At 37.7% G+C, this 19,451-nt stretch overlaps 1 protein-coding gene across 2 annotated transcripts in view; it reads right to left on the bottom strand.

Annotated features, from left to right (window-relative positions):
• Positions 1 to 19,451, bottom strand: part of LGR5 (leucine rich repeat containing G protein-coupled receptor 5) — an 88,124-nt gene that overhangs the window by 10,866 nt on the left and 57,807 nt on the right. For both annotated transcript variants that reach the window (XM_027889097.1, XM_027889098.1), the window contains 10 exons: positions 13,712 to 13,927; positions 10,946 to 11,017; positions 8,803 to 8,871; positions 6,355 to 6,426; positions 5,488 to 5,559; positions 5,313 to 5,381; positions 5,108 to 5,179; positions 2,135 to 2,200; positions 1,867 to 1,938; positions 926 to 997 (listed from right to left, as the gene is read on the bottom strand). In XM_027889097.1, coding sequence (XP_027744898.1) covers positions 926 to 997; positions 1,867 to 1,938; positions 2,135 to 2,200; positions 5,108 to 5,179; positions 5,313 to 5,381; positions 5,488 to 5,559; positions 6,355 to 6,426; positions 8,803 to 8,871; positions 10,946 to 11,017; positions 13,712 to 13,927 — 852 coding nt within the window. The remainder of the gene's footprint in view (positions 1 to 925; positions 998 to 1,866; positions 1,939 to 2,134; positions 2,201 to 5,107; positions 5,180 to 5,312; positions 5,382 to 5,487; positions 5,560 to 6,354; positions 6,427 to 8,802; positions 8,872 to 10,945; positions 11,018 to 13,711; positions 13,928 to 19,451) is intronic.

The following is a 19,451-nucleotide window of genomic DNA, read 5'->3' as shown; positions in this document are numbered from 1 at the left end:
ACTAGCATTTCAGGACCCCCTGGTACACTCTGTTTTTTATTGCCTGTGCGTTAAAGGACTTCTTTCTTTAACCCCTTTTATATATTATTGTCTAAAGCTACAATTTACTGCTCACCTCAAAAAGTAGGAAGGGCCCCAAAAGGGACGTTATAGACAAAAATGTCTTTATGGACATTTTTCAGCGCACCATTCAGAAGGCTTTGCACATCAACAAAAATGAATACCCCTTTCCAAATTTAGGGTTCCCAGCAGCTACTGAATTATCTGTGAGCAAATGCTCAGCAGTGTATCTTTGTGGCAACCATGCAGCAATATGACTCCAGATGATTTTTTTTTTCATGTCTTCCCCACACATCCAATATCTCAGGGATTCACCTTAAAAAGGCATTACAATGACAGTGGGAAGTAGGAAAAAAATTAGTAAGCTCTGAGAAGTGCTTATGAACAAGGCCTGCAAATCTAGTTTCTGATGTTTTGACCACTAACTGCTCTCCCTGAACTCACTAGAGAAGAAAAACTGTTTTGTCAAATGAGGAACAATGAAATAAAAGCAAACACTGAAAAAAGCTTCTTATTTAGTTTTTAATCAAATTTTTCAGTCTTGAAACATAACTAACAGGAAATATTCCCCACTCCTACAACAAACTAAGCTGTTAACAAATTGCACGAAGAAAGGTAGATGCATGGATAATCTTCATGAAACCCAAATCCCGCTGATTACACATGGTTGTATGCAGCTTTGCCATAATATCTATGGAAACTGGTGAAGTACAGGAAAGAAGACATTTAGATACGGATTCAACAGACCAGATGATCAGAATAGAAAAAGCCTCCATTTCTGCTGGGTCACCAAGCTATTAAATTTTTGTATGCTCTTGCAAGAAAAATGCAAAAATTTGAATGTAAAAGATATACAAATACTTACAGTTTGATCAGAGATGGTAAAGAGGAGAAGGCATTGGGGTGAATAATTTTAATTTTGTTCCAAGCTAAATCCCTACAAGAAAAGTGAGTAGAAAATTACACACCCACTGAGTGATTATGGAAGTTTTCAAACACTTGATTGGGAGACTTAAATATAAAGAAGGTATTAATTACAGGCAAATATTTTCAGTAAGTTTCTGCATATCTCATAGTGCAAAATTTTTTTTTTAAGTTGTTAGTCAGTTGTGGTGTTAGTTATTAAACTGACAATATTCTTAAAACATCCTAATGCCTTCCAGTCTAAGGCTTTTCAGTCTGCTTCACAGCTTCCCAAGGCAGCAGAAAGAAGGGTGGTTTACATGGACCAAGTCTTCTAAGATGTTCTCATGATGTGACTAAGAACAGCAAATCCAGGGTCAATAGGCTTAACTTCCTAATCTCAATTTTCACTGCCCCTGAAAAATCAAAAAGACTAAAAGCAACTCTTAAAAAATGTATGGGTTCAATTCTGCAAAAACTTATAACCATGAGTAATTTCTTGACAAAATTACTCTCCTAGCACATGTATCTGTGTGAAAACTAGAATATGACTCTATGTCTTAAGACGCTGTTCTCTATAAAAAGATTTCATGTTCCCTAGAGCCGCTTATAATGTGAACCTGTCAAGAGATGCCCATCTTCAGCTCAGTATCTCTCTCTCTACCTCCAACAGAAACATTTAGACGTAACAGTTTTTACAGCTATAATATACAGATCTATTTTAATTAACTGCTGAAGATGCTAAACTTCACCATGTTTGTTCTCCTTTCACAATTATGATCTAATGGGTGGAAGATCAAAGTGAAAACTGAAATAAGGATCTTTCAGGGTACTTAGTGAGCAGACAGTATATATCCCACGTTTTTGGGAATCTGTGTGAATGTCTGTTGGGGGAGTACTCACAGAGACCGAAGAGCAGCCAGTTGCCGAAATGTGTCTGCTTTGATTTCACCGATTTCGTTGTGATGCAAGTCACTGAAATAGCAGTAAGAATCTCCTCAGTTTCAAAGACACTTGTAGAGCACTTTGGGGTGTTTTAGATTGTGTTTACGATCCACATCAATATAGAGTATCTGGAGTGTGCCAAACTGGCCAGCAATAACTGAGTTAATTATGCTCAAACACACATGGATGCTTCTTTCTAAACTTTTTAGGGTAGATTGACACTTACATTTTTTGGAGTTTTTTACATGCAGTAAAACAGGGTAAATCTTCCAGCAGGTTATAAGACAGATCCCTGTATAATATAAGAAATTAACAGATTAATATTAAAGTAATGTTAGAAGAAAACAAGCTTTCATTATCTACCTTCACACTCAAAATAAATAACTTGGTTTTACCCACAGGAGAATAAGAGTGTTTGATTTCTAATTTGAGAGAGCAGGGGGAAAGGTAAGATATATTAACTCCATATCCTATATTTGAAAATTCCTTGCATTGTCTGAAGATTTCCTGCCTGAAGTATAGATTTCTGCTGAGTGTTTTCAGTAACAATACACACCATCTACTCATAGGGAATACTGGATTTATATCACAGACTTCATATTTATCAAGTTTAAATTCGGACAAACATTTAAACCATTTAAAATAATCTGTTAAATATATATATTCATAAATTTTTCAGAGAAAATCCTGTATTTTTCTGATAAGAATCAGAATCAGTTTTCCATTCTACACTTTTAATTAAGCACTATTGCCTCTGATTGTTAAGACTGCTGTAACTTATAACTGAGGGAAATGGTAAAAAAAAAATTGGAACTAACTTTGAAATCAATCACTACATGGGAGAAAAAAAAACCCTTAAAAAGACTTGAGCCAAAACTCAACAAATTACAGAATAACTGAAACATCTGGACTGATTTACAGTATAATATAACTAATCAAAACCAAGCCCAGGCGATTTGCAGAAACTGGAGGAAAAAAAAAAAAGGAAGCAAACACCAGCCCCCATCACCCAAGAGTCTTATCCTAGATAGATAGATAGATAGATAGATAGATAGATAGATAGATAGATAGATAGACAGACAGATAGATGTGCGTGTGTGTTGCTCAGGGAAAGCTGAATGGGAAATTTGCTTGTGAAAAGAACAGAGAAAAAAACTTAAGCCTATAATTAGGAAAAATATCCTTTTCCACAGTTATCCAGTATTATCACATGAGAGAGTAATCACTTTTCACTTCTGTGAAATTCTTCTTGCTCCTCAAATTCCTTAAAACTGGTTCATCTCCACCTATTTACTTCCTTGGTAAAACTGTATTTTCACTGTTACTGTTCCAACAGGGGCATTTTAGACTATTTTATAATTGATTTGTGGAAGTAGTGCGAGTAGTAACAGCGCATGTTTTTAAGGTATTCTACTCTGATTTTACTATGTACAAAGACAAACATTAATATGTTTGGGGTTTCGTGGTTTTTTTTGTTCCAGCAAGTAAGATTACAGCTTCTGTTTTTATATTTTTTACAGGTACTCTGTGGTCCAAATCAGACATTACAGGAGGGGATTCAATGAGCTAGAGGCTTTTAGGCCAAGTGGCTATTTCGTCATGCACAGATTTGTGACTCAAAAATATGTTAATAGCTTGAATTTTGTACATACTGACACTCCCTCCTCACACAGAGCAGAAAGCCCCAAATCAAACTTGAGACCCTTCTCAGTTTCTGTCAGTGCTCCAGGAAATATTTTACTTGTTTATTTTTAAGGTCTTTTTTCCCCACTTTCTTAATGTATAATGCTCTTGGCAGCAGCAGAGGGCAAATGGTTTCATTTCCCATGCTGATGTGCACCCCAACCACGCTGAGGGCAGCCTTTCGAGGACTGCAGTGACTGTGTTCTCAGGTACACCTTTACTGCAGGTGTGCAGACACCCAGGAAGCTCTGCTCTACATTAATCCACATTTGGAAGTATTGGTGGCTAGGTAGGATGCCCAAATTGCCTTTCAAAGCAGTGTGTGCGCTCGTGATGTTTGAGTGTAAATCTGAGCCCCTCCAAGAGGGTCAAGTCACCTGTGGGGTTCAGGGCACCATTACACTTCATGGCCCAGGCAAAACTAACGTGCAAACCAAAGGGGAGACTTTGCAGGCTCACTCCAATCTGACAGGAGTGGGGTAAGAGCAAGTCTTGAGTACTTGAAATTGATGCTAAATTGGTTCCCCACTCTTTTAAGTATCAGCTCTATTAATATAGGGTGACACTCAAATTAAGAAGTGAGAATTTCCAATGGACAGTCCTACTCTCCTATGAACTGTACAAGTTATTAATTGCTGTAGTATTTGTTGCCTACTGTTTTGATATCATTTATTGTTTTTGAGTAATACAGGACATATTTCAACTTGAATCTGTGTGCAGACTTTCTCTGGGGAACAGACTTGTTTCTTTTATCATTCTGGAAATTATTATATTAAGACCATTAACTTAAATTAATTTTTTTCTGAAAATGTTCTTGACATCCACTCTGGTATTCAAATAATGCATTATAATTAGTACTATTTCAATGTTGGCCAAAGAATTAATACCAAATACATTCCTAGTGATGTAATAGATTGAGGAAAGTGTTCTTGGCTCATTCTCAAAGAAGTGGACACAATGATTACTTTCATTAGTGATTAAGCACACTCCAAGGAAGTATGCAAGCTAAAATAATATTGGATATTTAGTATATCAAATATACCCCAGCTATGCCAAGGAATAGTCTATTAAAATTTCAGTCAGCTACTTATGTCTGGTTGAGAAAGAAACTAAAAAAGGAGCATAACAAGAACTCAAAACTCACCAACTCTCATTCACTTTACTAAATTATCTGCCTTAGTAAGAAAAAAATCCATAACTAGTGCAGGAGAAACAGAATGAATGAAAATAGGGTAGTTCTGTGTTTTTTTAAACAAAATCAAGAACCATTTTACTCTTTCGTAAAAATATACTAAGTAATTGTCTTTCTCAGCAATGTATGGGAAACCCTGGCTGATAAGCGGGTTGTAAACTTTTTGAGTAACACTGGGGCCCGCCACCTGAGCTGAACTCCTAAGACGTAACGTGATACATAGAAATAGCAGTAACTGGGTAATTTTGAAATCATAATGTTTTCATTTGTCTATTAATCTCTTGCATTAATATAACATTAATAATCATAGAATCAGAAACGTACAGCACTTGGAGATTAGGTAACTGGTCACAAGCTGATCTGGGGAGAGAGGTGATCTGTGCTCCTGTGAGCGTTCTGTTGAAAGAATTTAGGAAAAAATATTACTTTTTAAAGTATGAAAAACGAGTAGTTTTTTTTAGGACATTCTTTACAACAAGGCAGTATCCAAGATGATAAAACAAAGCAAAAATACTTTTCTAACACTTACAAACTCTCCAGACTTGTAGTTCCTGTCAGATCAGGAAACTCTGTTAATTGTGAAGCACCATTTAAAGTCCTAGAATTTGAAAAAATAATTTCAATAAAATTATGGTAAGGAAACTGTGGGACAACTCTCATATTGCAAAATATAAAGAAAATTAAAATAAAAAGTAAACACATACAGAGTTCTGAGTTCTGGTAAGTGTTGAAAAGCAGATTTTCCAACAAGCTGGATAGGGTTATCATAAAAATGTCTGAAAAAGATGATAAAAGATATTTAATGAAAAATATTCTAAAATATTTTAAATATATTATTTGTACTATAAGCAAACAAGTAAACTCTCTATCATGAATCACATACTGTGCACCTCTGGTTGTAGCAAAGGTGAACCTCTGGACTTTTCTGACCCTCTAATCATCATCAATCACATTTCAAATTTTTAATATTCAAGTAGTATCTGTTTTCCTGGTTTTAAGGTCAGAATACAGTCAACAAAATATTCTCTCTTCCTCCCAGCTTTGCAAAGGCAGAAATACACATATGAAGAACTTTGTTACGACCTGAGACATGAAAAAGTCAGAACTTCACCGACTCAGAGGAGGTTCCCTTGCCCTTTTGTAGTCATGCTGCTTTTGCAGATAAATTACTCAAGATGAGTAATTATTTTTCTTACATTTATTCTGCAGTTTCTTATTTTTAAGTTTGCAGATTAAGTGCATTTTCATGTAAAAGAATGGGAACTCAGACTTGAATACATCAAGAGTAATTTTTTACTAGCTTCTGCATCGCCAGTAATGCTGAGAGACTTAGAAGAAATAGTTCAAATAAAAGGTCAAAGGCCAGAGACCACTACTTGCTTCCCTTAAGCAGGGCATGCAAACTGCCATTCTTCCCATGAATTTGGAAAGACATGAGCTTGCTTGCCTGTATAATGATGTGCTACATACTGTACTAACAAGAAAAGCTATTTGACAATTAGCCACAAATACAATAGTTAGTTTCACATTCTCTAATACAAAGAGTCATTGAAAAGATTCTTATCACTTACATAGTAATAAGTGATGGATTACCCACAAATGCACGCTCAGGTATTGACTTGATATTATTGCTATGAAATCCCCTACAAAAGGAAAAATGGTTTATACTGTAAGAAAAAAAAGAGGGAAGACTCAATCTGTATTCTTTGTTTTTCATTAGTAATAAGAAAAGTTTCTGTATGTAAAGGTATATCCTTGTTTTCTGGGATAAGACAGAACTGAAAAAAGCACAAGAGAAGGGGAGGGGAGGGAAGAGAAGGGAAAGGGGAAGGAACATTGCTGAAATTCTGCACTTTTCTAAATGAACAAAGGAACAAAGCCATTCAGATGAAGTAAACTGCAAAAATCGCCTTTTAAAATCCAGAATATATGCATATGGGTGTAAAGATTTAATGTAAATATACACACATATATGAACTAAGAACATTAATAGTCTGATACTAATAATTAAATAGCTAACAATATGTTTCCCCCATGCTTGTTGAACTGCAAATATTTCTTTTCCTGGATGGCACAAGTTTATCAAGTAAATTATTTTATACATTATATAGTAATGTGGATCCTCCCCAAACCACCTCTTTGATGAAATATTTTAAATGTGGACACAACCAAAATGTAGTTGTGGCTGCTGGATAGAAAGCCAAATCTTTGTCTCATCTTTAATTGCCGGATTTCATTCAAATGAGTAATTTCCCATTGTGAAAAACAAAAGGAACAACTAAGATTTCAAAAGAACAATGATGATTTGTGTGGGAAACTCCCATTAGTTCAGTCGGGTATGAAGAAGGCTTCCCAGCTTAAATTTATGCATTACTAAGCGTTCAGTTGTTCACTGATGCAAGCACACTTGGCCATTACTTGAACAGGTCCCACATTACTGGTTGACTTGTTTAGGCATTGTGCTACTGGTGATGAGCTACAGAGCAAGGCTGTACATCCCTGCTTCCTCTGCACCCAATAAAAACATGCAGATGCAGACTCTGAGCAATATGAGCATCTCATTTAATCTAGAACGAGTAAACAGATTGGTTTTGAATGGAATTTCTTGCATGGCAGAAAAACCAAGGAAATGGCATGACTACTTCCCAGAGAAATATCTGCTACTAGCTGTAGATAAAAGGTGATAGTTTGTGTTTTCAGCCCAAGCACAAATTCTGAGAGAGACAGGAGGTCTCACCCAGAAGCACCCTTACTGAGGTGGCCCTGCAATGAGCCTGGGCCTGGGCTGCCACGTGGGTGAGAACAGCAGGGCATGGACAACTGTGTGGGAAACACCCCATCCTTACAAGATCAGCTTCCAGGTCCCAAAGCACAGAACCAGGTGGTTTCATGACCTGTGCTGGATTTGGGATGTCAGGCTGCAATTTCAAACTCCAAATATTTCTTGCACATAGGAGCTTAGATGCAATAATAAGTTTGATACTTAGAGGTGAAGTCCTGTGGGGGCCATCAGGCACTTTGCTGGACTGGACAAGGTGCATTTCCTGCAAACCTGTGTTATCCATTTTTGGTTACTGACTCCAAGGATCATCAAAGAGGCAATCCTTTGAGGTCATACCAATTATTTTATGACATAAACAGCAGCTGAGAACAGTTGGGCTGAGAAACTCAGCCCTGCTGCCTTTTCCAGAGCTGCATTCTTCCAAAACTGAAGGTGCTGAGCAGGAATCAAAAGTGTCTGGGGATCCCTGCTCTGGAAAAAATCTCAGTTTGCTACTTAAAAGTATTTTTCAGATCAGTTTGTGATGTAGCAGTGATACAACCATGTCCAACTAGTATGTGATTACCTAGTTTTGTCAAAAATCTACGCTGATGGTACCAGTAACATGGCAAATAATTCAAATGTAAAGAATTCTGAACATATGCATTTATGTGTACATTGTGTGTATGATGTGTGAATATAATTTAATTATTTTTATTTTTTAATAATACAACTGTTTCTTACAATACATTTGAATAATTTATTTTCATTGTTGATTTCTTTTAAATGTAAACTGTGGCTGTGCATCCAAAAGCAGCATTACAAAGGACTATATATATTGAAAAGAAATTGCTTTAATTTAATAGAGAAGAGGGAGGGAAGTTGGTCAAGACATTTAAACCTGATGTATTAATATGGATACCATGCCTCCTTCTTCTTAGGCTAGAAGACTGATATACTGCATTGCCTGCAAAATCTAACTGTTGTGTTTGGGACTAAAACTGAATAAATTGTGTTTATTATTTACAGCATTCCAAGGATGAAGTTCCTGGAAAAAAAGAAGTAAAAGCGTAAAAGTTGTCAGAACTTGAGTATGCTAAATGAATGTTGAAAATGAATTTTTATGTATGTTGGCATATTTATTAGGTTTTCCTAGAGTATCAAGTTGTAAGGACTACTGATAAAATCACCAACATTAAAAAAAATAATCACACGCAATACGAAACATTCTCCTTCCTAATATGCACTCTGCACTTACAGTTCTTTTAGGTTTGTTAGTGTCCTGATAGCAGTGGGGAACTCGTCCAGACTGTTGTAATTTAAATCTCTGTGTAAAAAAAGATTTTATTATTTAGGTTATGCACCGCATAACAGATAACACAGCACTGTTGGCATTTGCAATCAACTATCATCTTCCAGGCATTGAAAGGCACATACAGCAAAAAGAGAGAAAATCCTCAAAAGTGTATGGATGTTTTCCAGCTAACTCTATTAGGGCACATTATCATTTTATTTTTTATCGGCACACATAAAAATGTAACTATTTTTAGTTACATCTAAGATATTCTGCAATAAAGAAAACGTAAGTGAATTTGGATACTACTACCAGATTGCTGTTTTGTAAATTGCCTATCCTGTTCATTGCTTTAAAGTATTACCAGGGGAAAAAAACCTGACATATGCCAGTTTACTGTGATGTTCTCTGGCAATGCTTTGCGATGAACATAGTCTGAAAAACTGGAGCAAAAGCCTTTTTAAACAGGCAAAACACAAGCCCCAGTTTACAATAGATTGAAATTGAAATAGCATCAGGCTGAAGTAATGCAGGCAGGAAACTGCTGTCTGAACTCAACAAGGCTTTCCTTCCTGCTTGTAAATCTCTCCTTCTTATTGACAAAGAGATTACAGGCATGTACGGTTTGGTTTCGCCCTCCAGTTATATGTGATTTCCAGACTTATGCGTCAACGCAAACAAATGATCTTAAAGCCGGTGTCCGTCATTTACACCAAGATCTTTAGATTATCGTGAAACTATTTGGAAGCTAGTCTATAAAGTATGCAATTACTGTGCTTGAGCCAAGTGCTACACTGTCCTGTTGAAGTGAAGTGGCTGCACCTACGCTTATTCCCAGGTTCCTGACTGTCCTCTGTGTCAGATGGCTGGGATTGGGTTTGCAGTTACTTATTCCATTGTTCTATTTTCCCCCATTTTTGATGAAGTGCCATGCGAATATCACTTAAAAACCCAAACCAGTTATATTTTCCTTCTTCCTTTCCCTTTCCAGTGCTACACTAAGGGACTTCCTCTCAACCAGCACAGCCAGCTAAAAGTCCAAATTGTAAAACTGCAATTCAGTGGGGCAAGGGATCAATGTAATCAAAATTGGTGGTAAAAAAACCAACAAGACCTAAACATCTTGCTTCCTGATCTTAATGAAACACGAAAGTGGCCAGTACACAGTTCTGTGGGTAAGAAAGCAAACAGAAACTTTTAGACTATCACTATTCATGTCTGAAACTATTCCTTCCTCATAACAGGCTTTTTAGCCTCTGCCCTGGTTGGGTAGAACATCTAAAATCTCTGAAAATGATGCAGCTGACTGTGGCAGGTGCTATAGGAAGGATATGCAAGGTTTTCCTGTCCTTGTGGCATTTTTTGGGTCTGTGGGTGACTCTAGAAGACATCTTTATTTGACTAACTGTAGCAGCATACTTTGCACTAACCACCAGCACTGAATTTCTGTTTGGCACTTTCTGTAGAACAATTTTTTCCTAGACAACTCAAAAATATTTGAATTGGTCTGAACAGAACTACAGTGAAAACCTGAGGAAATTTCAATCTTTACCAGTGCTATTCTTTACTAGAGTTCTTTAAAGACAAAAACTTGGCTACAGCTGACACATTTCTCTTCTTCAGCTTGTGAAGCACAAGTGTAACTTGACTACCTGGAACTTCTGCTTTTTCCAGGTGTAAAAAAACCTCCACCATCCAATTTTTTTAACACTCCTCTATGGCAAGACACTTTCTTAATGTTAAAGCTTTTCATTGTGACAGTTTCCCAATCTAGCTATTAGCTTTATTGATTAAACAAGACAAATAAACAGTATTAAACTACACAAACATAACTTCATGAATAGTCACTTCATTTTCAATGCTCAATACAGTTTTCAACTGTCTTTCAAACAAATTATCAATTGACAATGCTTATTAAAAAGGGCAAACTAATTCTATAGTCAAAAATAGGATTTGCTACATAGAGTCATTGTGAACTATCACTTAGATCCTGTAACGATTAGGCAAGCCAAAACCCACATTTGGCTTTTAGGCTATTTTTATCCTTTCAGAATATTAATGAAAACACTCTAAAAAAAAATAGGAAACAAATAAGAGGTCAACTCACAATGTCTCTAGGCTGTGGAGCCCATCAAAGCATTTCTTTCCCAGGGAATAGATTCTATTGTTATGGAGATGTCTGCAGGGGAACATTAAGCACGCAGTCAGGAAAGCACACTGCACACAGTGGACTTAAGCAAAACATTTTGATGGTTAAAGAAACTTATTTTCAGGCACGCATTGATTATATGCAAGTCATGCTTTTGCAAGTGCATGTATAGGAGGCACCTCCACCACTCCTCTACGCTTTCTTCCGATACCTCTCCACCCACACAGGCTTCCGTTTGGTTTCATAGAGGGGATCTGTTTTAAAACCACCTAGATTGTTTAAAAATGTTATATCCTGCAGTTCCAGATTGGTATCTGCATATGAAATAGACATGTTCTCAGTGATGGTTAATTGGTTAATTAACATGTTGTCTTGAAAACTGTGTGTGGGGTGTGAGGTGTATATTTGGAAGACATATTTTCAGCGGGTGTTAGAGGGTATGGCAAAAACCAGCAGCACATGAGGACACTGATAGCATGGCATAGAGGTAAGGGGCATTAGGCTTGCAGAATGCAAGAAGACACAGAACCATAAGACATAAAGTTGTAGCTTTGCTGAGATGAGCAAACTAACTAATCTTAAAAGTGCTATAACTTGCCTTCCTTTGAAATTATGAAAATCAATAACTACTTCCTGAAATACTTAGCAACTGAAAGTAATTTTTATATATTTTAACCAATCCCCACACACAAAGAGTAGGAGTTCTGCCTATTTCTACATCTTTAAAACAACATGGAGAAAACCTACTCTAAGTCAAGCTCATTAATGTGAGTAGATACAACTTGTAGGCACTTCAGGCTGTTTAATTTAAAAAGGATGTCTTTTCCCTAGCAGATTTTTCCTTTTATTTTGTCCTCTAAACTTCACCCCTATAGTGGAGGGAAACCAGAGGAGCAGTGCTTTAAAAGAAACGAAAGGCTGTGAATGAGGGCTGCCAGGCCCCTTCAATACTTCATTCTGCTCTGAAAATATTGTTAAAGATCAGAGGCTGTCTGAATTTTCTGCAAAACCTATAGAAATTGAGTCTACCTGTCCATTAAAGGCAGGGATTCTGATGGTAAAATAAAATGTTCTCTGGGTTTTTCCTTTCCTAGGAAGAAACCTAGTCAACTCTATTTTTAATGACTACACTGACCTTTAATGCTTTAGTTAACATGAAGAGTGCATCTCCAAATTCCACTTATGTCTGGATCTTTAATTATAAAGGTTTTGACATGCTCCAATTGACCATGCATTTTTGCACTGAGTTCAAAATTTGCCAGACTGTATAGAGCAGCAAACAAATGAAAGCATAACCACACACAAAGATTTTGATGAGCCAAAAGTATCAAATGTTGCACATAATGAGGAATGATTAAATTATTAATCACTATATAGCCCAGAAGATTAGAAATAAGGAAGGCAGATCTTAAATAAGGAAACCTAACTGAGCAGAAGCAATCAGGGCATGAAAAGGAATTATTTTCTCTTGAGTTTCTTAACTGTCCTCTTCCCGCTACATTTCTGGTAGGGATCTAGAGAACAATGTTCAAGATAGCCTCTTGTCTTTACTATTACTGATACAAGCCTAGAAGCCTAATCAAATAACTCCATCCACGCTTTAACTTGAATGTGATTGATACTTAATGTAAAGAGAAGGTAAAGGTTTTGCAGCACAAGGCAGCTGTTAATCCCCATTTTTGGGGTCCTATGTACTTGTATATTAAGCACTAGGCAGAGATAGTGACTAAATAAAGAACCCTGATGTGTGCCAGGTTCAGTGCTTACACTGGGGCTAGAATATGCTAAACCACACTAAGTGTCTTACAAACTATTGCTTCAGACAGGTTGTAAAGCCTGACTATATCATTTTCTCTTTAATAATGTAATGTTTTCCAAAGCATCCTGAAATACCTTCTCCACCTCAGTTTCTCCAGCCAGTCTAGTTTTTTTCCACTTGGTACATTCCCAGAAGATAAAAAGCTGAAATCACGCTCTCTAGCATACCTTCAAGATTTTGGTGCCAGCCATGCATGTTTTAATTAGTTGAAGTGGTATGCAAACATAACCAAATACATATACTTTCTATGAAGGGAAATGCATATTTTTTTCAACCAGACAGCATTCTTTCCAAGTCCCCCTGAAAGATTTCCGTTCATTTCCTGTTTCTAATCTTCCCTCAGTCATTCTTACGGAGCACACAATTCCTCCCTTCCTGTTTGTTTTGCTGACCAGATAGGGTGAGTTTTTAAGCCCCTTACATACTTATTAATTGAGATGGAAACTTTTGAGCTAGTTCAAAACAAGTAGTTTAGGAAATGTTAGTGAAACTGTAGGAAGATGTAAAAAAATTGTTTTCTCCAAGATAATTTAAAAAAATTTTGGGTTGTATTACATATGCAACCCAGAAAACTGTATTTATATTTATAAAAGAAAATCTTCTGAACAAATGGCATTGACCTTTTGACCTCAGGAATATCACTAAGCCTATGCAACTGTAGAAAGGAAACTGCAGATTCATAGCCCCAAGATATCAATTTAATATTAAGACTGTTAGACAAAACAGACCCATACCTATACCTATTTACCTATAATTTGCCAACTGGACATAGGGGAATATTTAATAACTAAGGGTTGTCTCAAGTAACATCTAAATTAAACATTGCATCCTCAAGTAATTCATCACAAAGAGACCAAATCCCTGCAAGAAAAGATTGTGTCTAAAATGCAATCAATGAAACTTACAGAACTACCAGACTGGAGAGGTTTCCAAAGGCATAGTCTGGTATGTAATGAATTTTATTCAGTGCCAATGTCATTGCCTGAAGTGCTGGTAAACTCCTAAAAGCTTGGACAGGAATTTCTGTCAAAGAATTATCGTCTAGCCACAGGTGTCTAAGGGAGACCAAGCCATTGAAGCAGTTGGGGGGCACATAGTTGATGTGGTTGGCATCCAGACGCCTAGGAGAAAAAGAGACAGAGAAAATTGACTTCAAGAAAGGAACAGTGGCTTTGCATAGTGGCTATCAGGAGTTATCACCAAGCACACAACCCCAAAGGATGGACATGGGTTCCCACATCCAGTTTTCATTTCCTGGAAATCCTTTCCATCTTGCTTGCAGCCTCACCCGTGAGACTCAAATCCAGTTTACAAGTCTCCTTGTCAGCTGGTTCTATGCAGACAGCTCTCCTTTGGAGGCATCAACTCACTGAGAGCACACACTGATCATTTTTGAGCGGAGTCTCTCTAAAGACTGGATATGAATTTGTTTTCTTTCCCAATTGTTTGAAAGTATGGAACAAAAAAGTGCAAGAAACTCATCTCCAGATTCTCTTTCAGAACCTATAAATAAATCATTGAGCTGCAAGATAATTTGGATTTCCATATGCTAGACACCCACTCCAAGGACTCACTTCTGAGCCCCTCGAGGTTCCTGTTTAACTTTTTCTTAAATATTGTTTATTCCAATGATTCTAATGAGAACTGAAGTTCACATTTTTTAGTAGTGCAACATAATGATTTTTACACAGAGATTAGTGTTGTTAATATGATGTATTTATGTTGAAAAAGAAGTTACTAAATGCACTTCAGCTGCTGCAGAGCCAACAGAGGGAGCTCAACTGCAAGTTGTACCTCTGAAGTATCTGCAGGTGATGCTTTGCTCTCACACTTGTGTAAGTAAGGATTAAATCTATTGAACGTTTTGCAGATGTGGTGCTACAAATACAGCACCATTTATTCACTAGCTTTTGCTGTGTTTTGCTTTTTCGCTGTGATTTTTTCAAAGAAAGATTTAAAAGTGTGCTGCAGATTTCTGAAACTTTGTGAAACATCCAGTTGGGGATTTGTACTCCGATACATGTTTTCTGCTTTTACTGCATTGCAGTGACTTGTACCTTTTTCAGAACATGAAAGCCATGCTCTAAAACTTCTTTTTTGAAATGTGTAGAAAGGAGTAATTAAGTCAATGGTGAAACAGAAATAAATTTAAATAGATGTTTGAAAATGCTACAGAGCAAACAGCCACACCCACGGTACAAAGCAGTAATTCTGTACAACCTGAATTTGGTCTGTTTAAGAGAAATGCAACACTCTTTGTGGTAGGCATAATAATCTCTTTATTTAAAGCTTCTTCCTCATTTACAGTCATGTAAAATGTCAGGTCCATTTTATCTCTTGCTCCATGCTGCTCCTACCTACTGCATGAGAACAAATAATGACTGCTAAGTCTCCGTGCCAGGCTGGCAAATAACTGAGACAAGGTCAGTTGGAACAAATTTATAAGGTTCAGTGTCAAAGCCCTTGTACAATTAAATTTTCGATATAATAACTGACATGGCAGGCAGCAGAGACAGAGCTTCCAAAATAACTCAAGGGTCTGTCAACAAAGGGGTAAGGCTGGAAATGTTTAGAAATACTCACATTGTTCGTCCCCTATTCCCCAGGCAAGAACCATGCTATGCCTGTGTTTTCAAATAAGGTATAATTTGAATGAGTAGATGAGGTTTCTTTGTGTTCATTCAGAAGTAAATTTCTTCCCTGGGTGATGCTGGTATGTAAACTAAGAAGTTACAGTTGCCTTAGTTTGACAGTTACACTGATTAAAGAATGGAGGCTTTATTCAAAGTAAATGTGTTGCAGTATTGCAGTTAACATCTTGTTCAATAGGAAGCCTGCCTGTGCGGCTCTGATGTCCCTGTTGACTCCACAGGAGTTACTCACAGGATGCCTGGCTGTGTGGCCAAGTCAACAGTCAGTTGTTTGTATGGGACCCTGTGGCTGAAATGGCAATATTTCTGCTGTCGTCAATGAGACCAGGATTTTTATCTTACCAATATTTTGTACCAAATCAAGGAACTGATTTTTTTATAGCTTAAGTTTCCAAATAGAAACCCACCACTGGGTACATAAACAAACACACAGCACAGAAAAAAAAAACAAGACTGCTGTACTATAAATGAAATTTTAAATAGTTGAATTATTGTTTAAATAAAGCTTGGAAGAAATAAGAAAGCTGCAATGATTTGTGCTTCAGGTTCTGTAACTGCATTATATATCCTGCAAGTATTCATAAGAGGTACTGCCTCAAGTGCTCTTTTATTATCTAATCTTTTTTAAATTTCCAAGTACCATTTTCCCTCTTGCAGATATTAAAAGGTTTCAGTAGTGGTTATGTTTCCTGTCATACTGTAGGTAATGAACACTGATGTATAAAGCATTGATCAAAATCACCCTTTTCAGCCAATTGTTTTACATGTGTTGATCAAAGTTTTGGCACTTTCAGAACTAAACCCATTAACTCACAAGCATGACCCTATTTATAACTGAAAATATATAGATAACATGTGGTGAGTTTGAAAGCTGCTATTATATTCCAGAGAGGGCTAATTTAGGGAAACAGAAATACTTGATCTTTTCTGATAGGCGGCATGTAAATAAAGCAGCCACTATGAAATTCACCATGAGCTCACTTAAAAAGTCTAAACCTTTTAAAGCAAATGCTTGAGGTGGACTGTAACCCCCTAGTGTTTCCTGTGACATACTGTGAATGCTATGACCATGTGCACAATTTATGAAAAGATACTGTTCATATAGAATTGTAAACAGGACTCATTTACTGGTACAGGCAAAGGCAGATGTTTGAAAAATATTTAATTTGCATTATTTTATCAATTCAATATGACTGGATACTAAGTTTTATGCCAGTAGTAGGTTTCTAAGGGAATATATATATACTTTTTCCTTTTTCTGCATCTTCTCTCGAAGCCAACTACAGTATGGGCGTATCTAGCAATCAAGAAATTCCTTAATGCCTTGTTAGAGTGCCTTGCTCATTTATTCAGGTTTAAATCAAATGCTAAATGTGGGATCAGGAAGGAGGTTTCTCCCAGGTAATTTCTCCCTCCAAAATAAACAGCAATTACATGGATTGCCTCTTCTTGCAACGGATGAGGGCCAGAATACAACAAAAGATCTGGAGAAGAGAGAAACCACAAAGACAGATGAAGTCAAGAATGAAGTGCTTCTTCTGACATCTAAGTTTGAAGTAGGGGAGGTAAAACTAAATGGAGAGGGACTGTACATAATAGGTAGGGGAGGCAGAGAAGTGAGAGCACACCGTGATTTTAGGCAGGGTGGAATAAAGAAGGTGTGTACTTGATGATCTCTGAGGTCTTTTCCAACCCAGTTGATTCCATGATTCCTCTTCTCCTGACCCCGTTCTGTTATGCAGGGAGCCTCAGTCAACCCTCGTCACAAAGCACGGAGCAATGGTAGTGTTGGGGACAGGCCCTGCCTGGGGAGGGTACACCAGGCAGGAGAGGGCCACCTGTAGCCCCATCATCTTTGCTGGTGTGTGGGGACACAGACCCTCTCAAGGGTTTTTTCACAGGAGTCTGACCAAAGTCTCATTTAAGTAATGGCAAGTGACATCTAAACTGCCTTTGAAAAGTGGGTGTAATAAAAATACAGCTGGCTATTGTAAGCCATGTTTTTCAAACATGGCCTTTTATGCAGGATATCCCTTCAGTTCACAAGGGAAAATGCTAGGACTATTGTAGAAAGCTTAATTACAACACACCAGACCAGCAGTTCTCATAGCTCACTTCTACAGGACCGATATTGATACTGTGTGGCAACAGCAAAACCAAAAAAGACAAGTAATAAGTCACAGTTTACAAGCACTTGTTTCTGTCCCACTGCTCAGTTTTGCATGAGGAGGTCCCTGCAGCTCTGGCGGTTTCAATCCTTAGTGTTTCTCCTAATCCAAATGTGCTGCTCAGGTGTTTTGGTAAACCTGTATTCAAGACGACGGTACAGGATGCCAGCACACTGCATACAGCAAAACAGCCAACTGCAATGCTATGTTTGCACAAAGATTGGTTCCGATACTGGGTACCTTCAATCCCCACATGTGGGAAAAAGTGGGTGCTAGCAGGAGTTGTTGGTTTATCCTAGGAATCTGGCTGCAGACTCAGATCAGAACCCCACAGCTAGATGGGCATGTTTGGTGACGCTGGAAACACTCACAGGTCCTCAGCTAAATGGCTTGGAGTGACTTCTCCAAGCATCCCAAGCAAGGTGGCTGTATGCACAGCACCTCCTGGGGACATTCCCAGGGCCATGCAAAAATGCCCGATGGACCCCAAGAACAGTTCAGGCAAATGGTGGTTGGCACAGGTCAAAAGTGTGCCAAGGGTCCCGTTACCAGTGCAACAGAATGAATGGTCATGGCCAGAGCCTGGGAGCACTCTGACGCACTGCTTGCTTTTTTAGGTCGGCTGTGACTACCACAGTATGCCACTGTAGGGCACTCAGGAGGACCTCCTTGGAAATTGAGTGTAAGCCCCCTATTGCTAACCACTCCAACAGGAGCTTATTGTCCTCCTTCTGCATGTGGTATGTCCTGGTGGCTTCAGCCATGCAAGATGATTTCTGGCTAGCAGTTCTGAGGTTGAGAAATTTGTCTGTCTCTAAAACATGCAATACAATCCCCCTTTTTGAGATTACTCATAAAACAGAAAAGAGTCAGATGCCTAGTATCTTCTTCTGGATGAAAGAAAACATCACCCAGTGTCCTGGAACTGTTGATCTAATACAGTCTACTTAAAACTCACTTTGAAAGCAACTGTCTGGTTGAGTTAGGGACTGCACTTAAAAAAAAGAAAAAGTAGCAAAAGCATTTTAGGAAACCTTGCACCTCTACCTTCCTCTCCTTGGTTATCAATCTAGAAAAGTGTCTGTGATTGAGAGGGATGGTCTGACATTGTACTACTGCTTGATGTTTCAGTCACTCTTCAGCTGCCTAGTGCCCTGGGGCTCTAGCAGCTCAGATGGTGAAGATGTGCAATAAAATGAGGAGACCGCAATAGTGAGTTTTTAGACATCTTTGCATATGTGTACAGACACCTTCATAGGTACAAACAACCTTGATTTAAAATGTGGGAAATTCCTCCTCTGGGAGTTTGTGGGTACCTATTGAGGTACCAGGTTTCCTAAGAAGGATAATGCCTTCTGTAGCCTTCATTATCATGGGGTGTGACATGGAAAACCACAACTAAGGTTCCTGTCTTTTCATGAAAACAGTTCTCTTGGGAGAATGTAATTTCATCAAAGTTGTTTGGTCTTTCAACTAAAAATCAGGATTATGAAGCATCAAACTGGAAAAAAATTGTTTCAAGTTAATACTTCGGGGGTGTGGGGGGGAAGACGGCTTTCTAATTTCAAGCCTGAACTGGAAGCATTTCAGAACTCTGTGCCCTCAAAGTCTTCAACTCTTTGTTCAGGTTAGGGATGGAAATTTCTCTTGAAATGTCAAATATTTGTGGGAGTAGGAAGATGACAAAAAATCCACTTGCAGACCTGTTCCAGCCAGGTAACTACGGAGGACATCCTAGATGTTTCTAGATAACATTTTGTGTCACCATCAGGTGCTCTAAAAACACTGAAACATCTTAAAATAAAATTTAAATAATCTACAAATTC

The sequence above is a fragment of the Empidonax traillii genome, unplaced genomic scaffold (genome assembly GCF_003031625.1).
Source record: "Empidonax traillii isolate 1590-97213 ecotype Southwest subspecies unplaced genomic scaffold, ASM303162v1 scaffold252:size1141739, whole genome shotgun sequence".
In the NCBI taxonomy this organism is placed as follows: Eukaryota; Metazoa; Chordata; class Aves; order Passeriformes; family Tyrannidae; genus Empidonax; species Empidonax traillii.
Note: the sequence above shows the minus strand (reverse complement) of the source record. Positions and strands in the feature narration are given on the sequence as shown.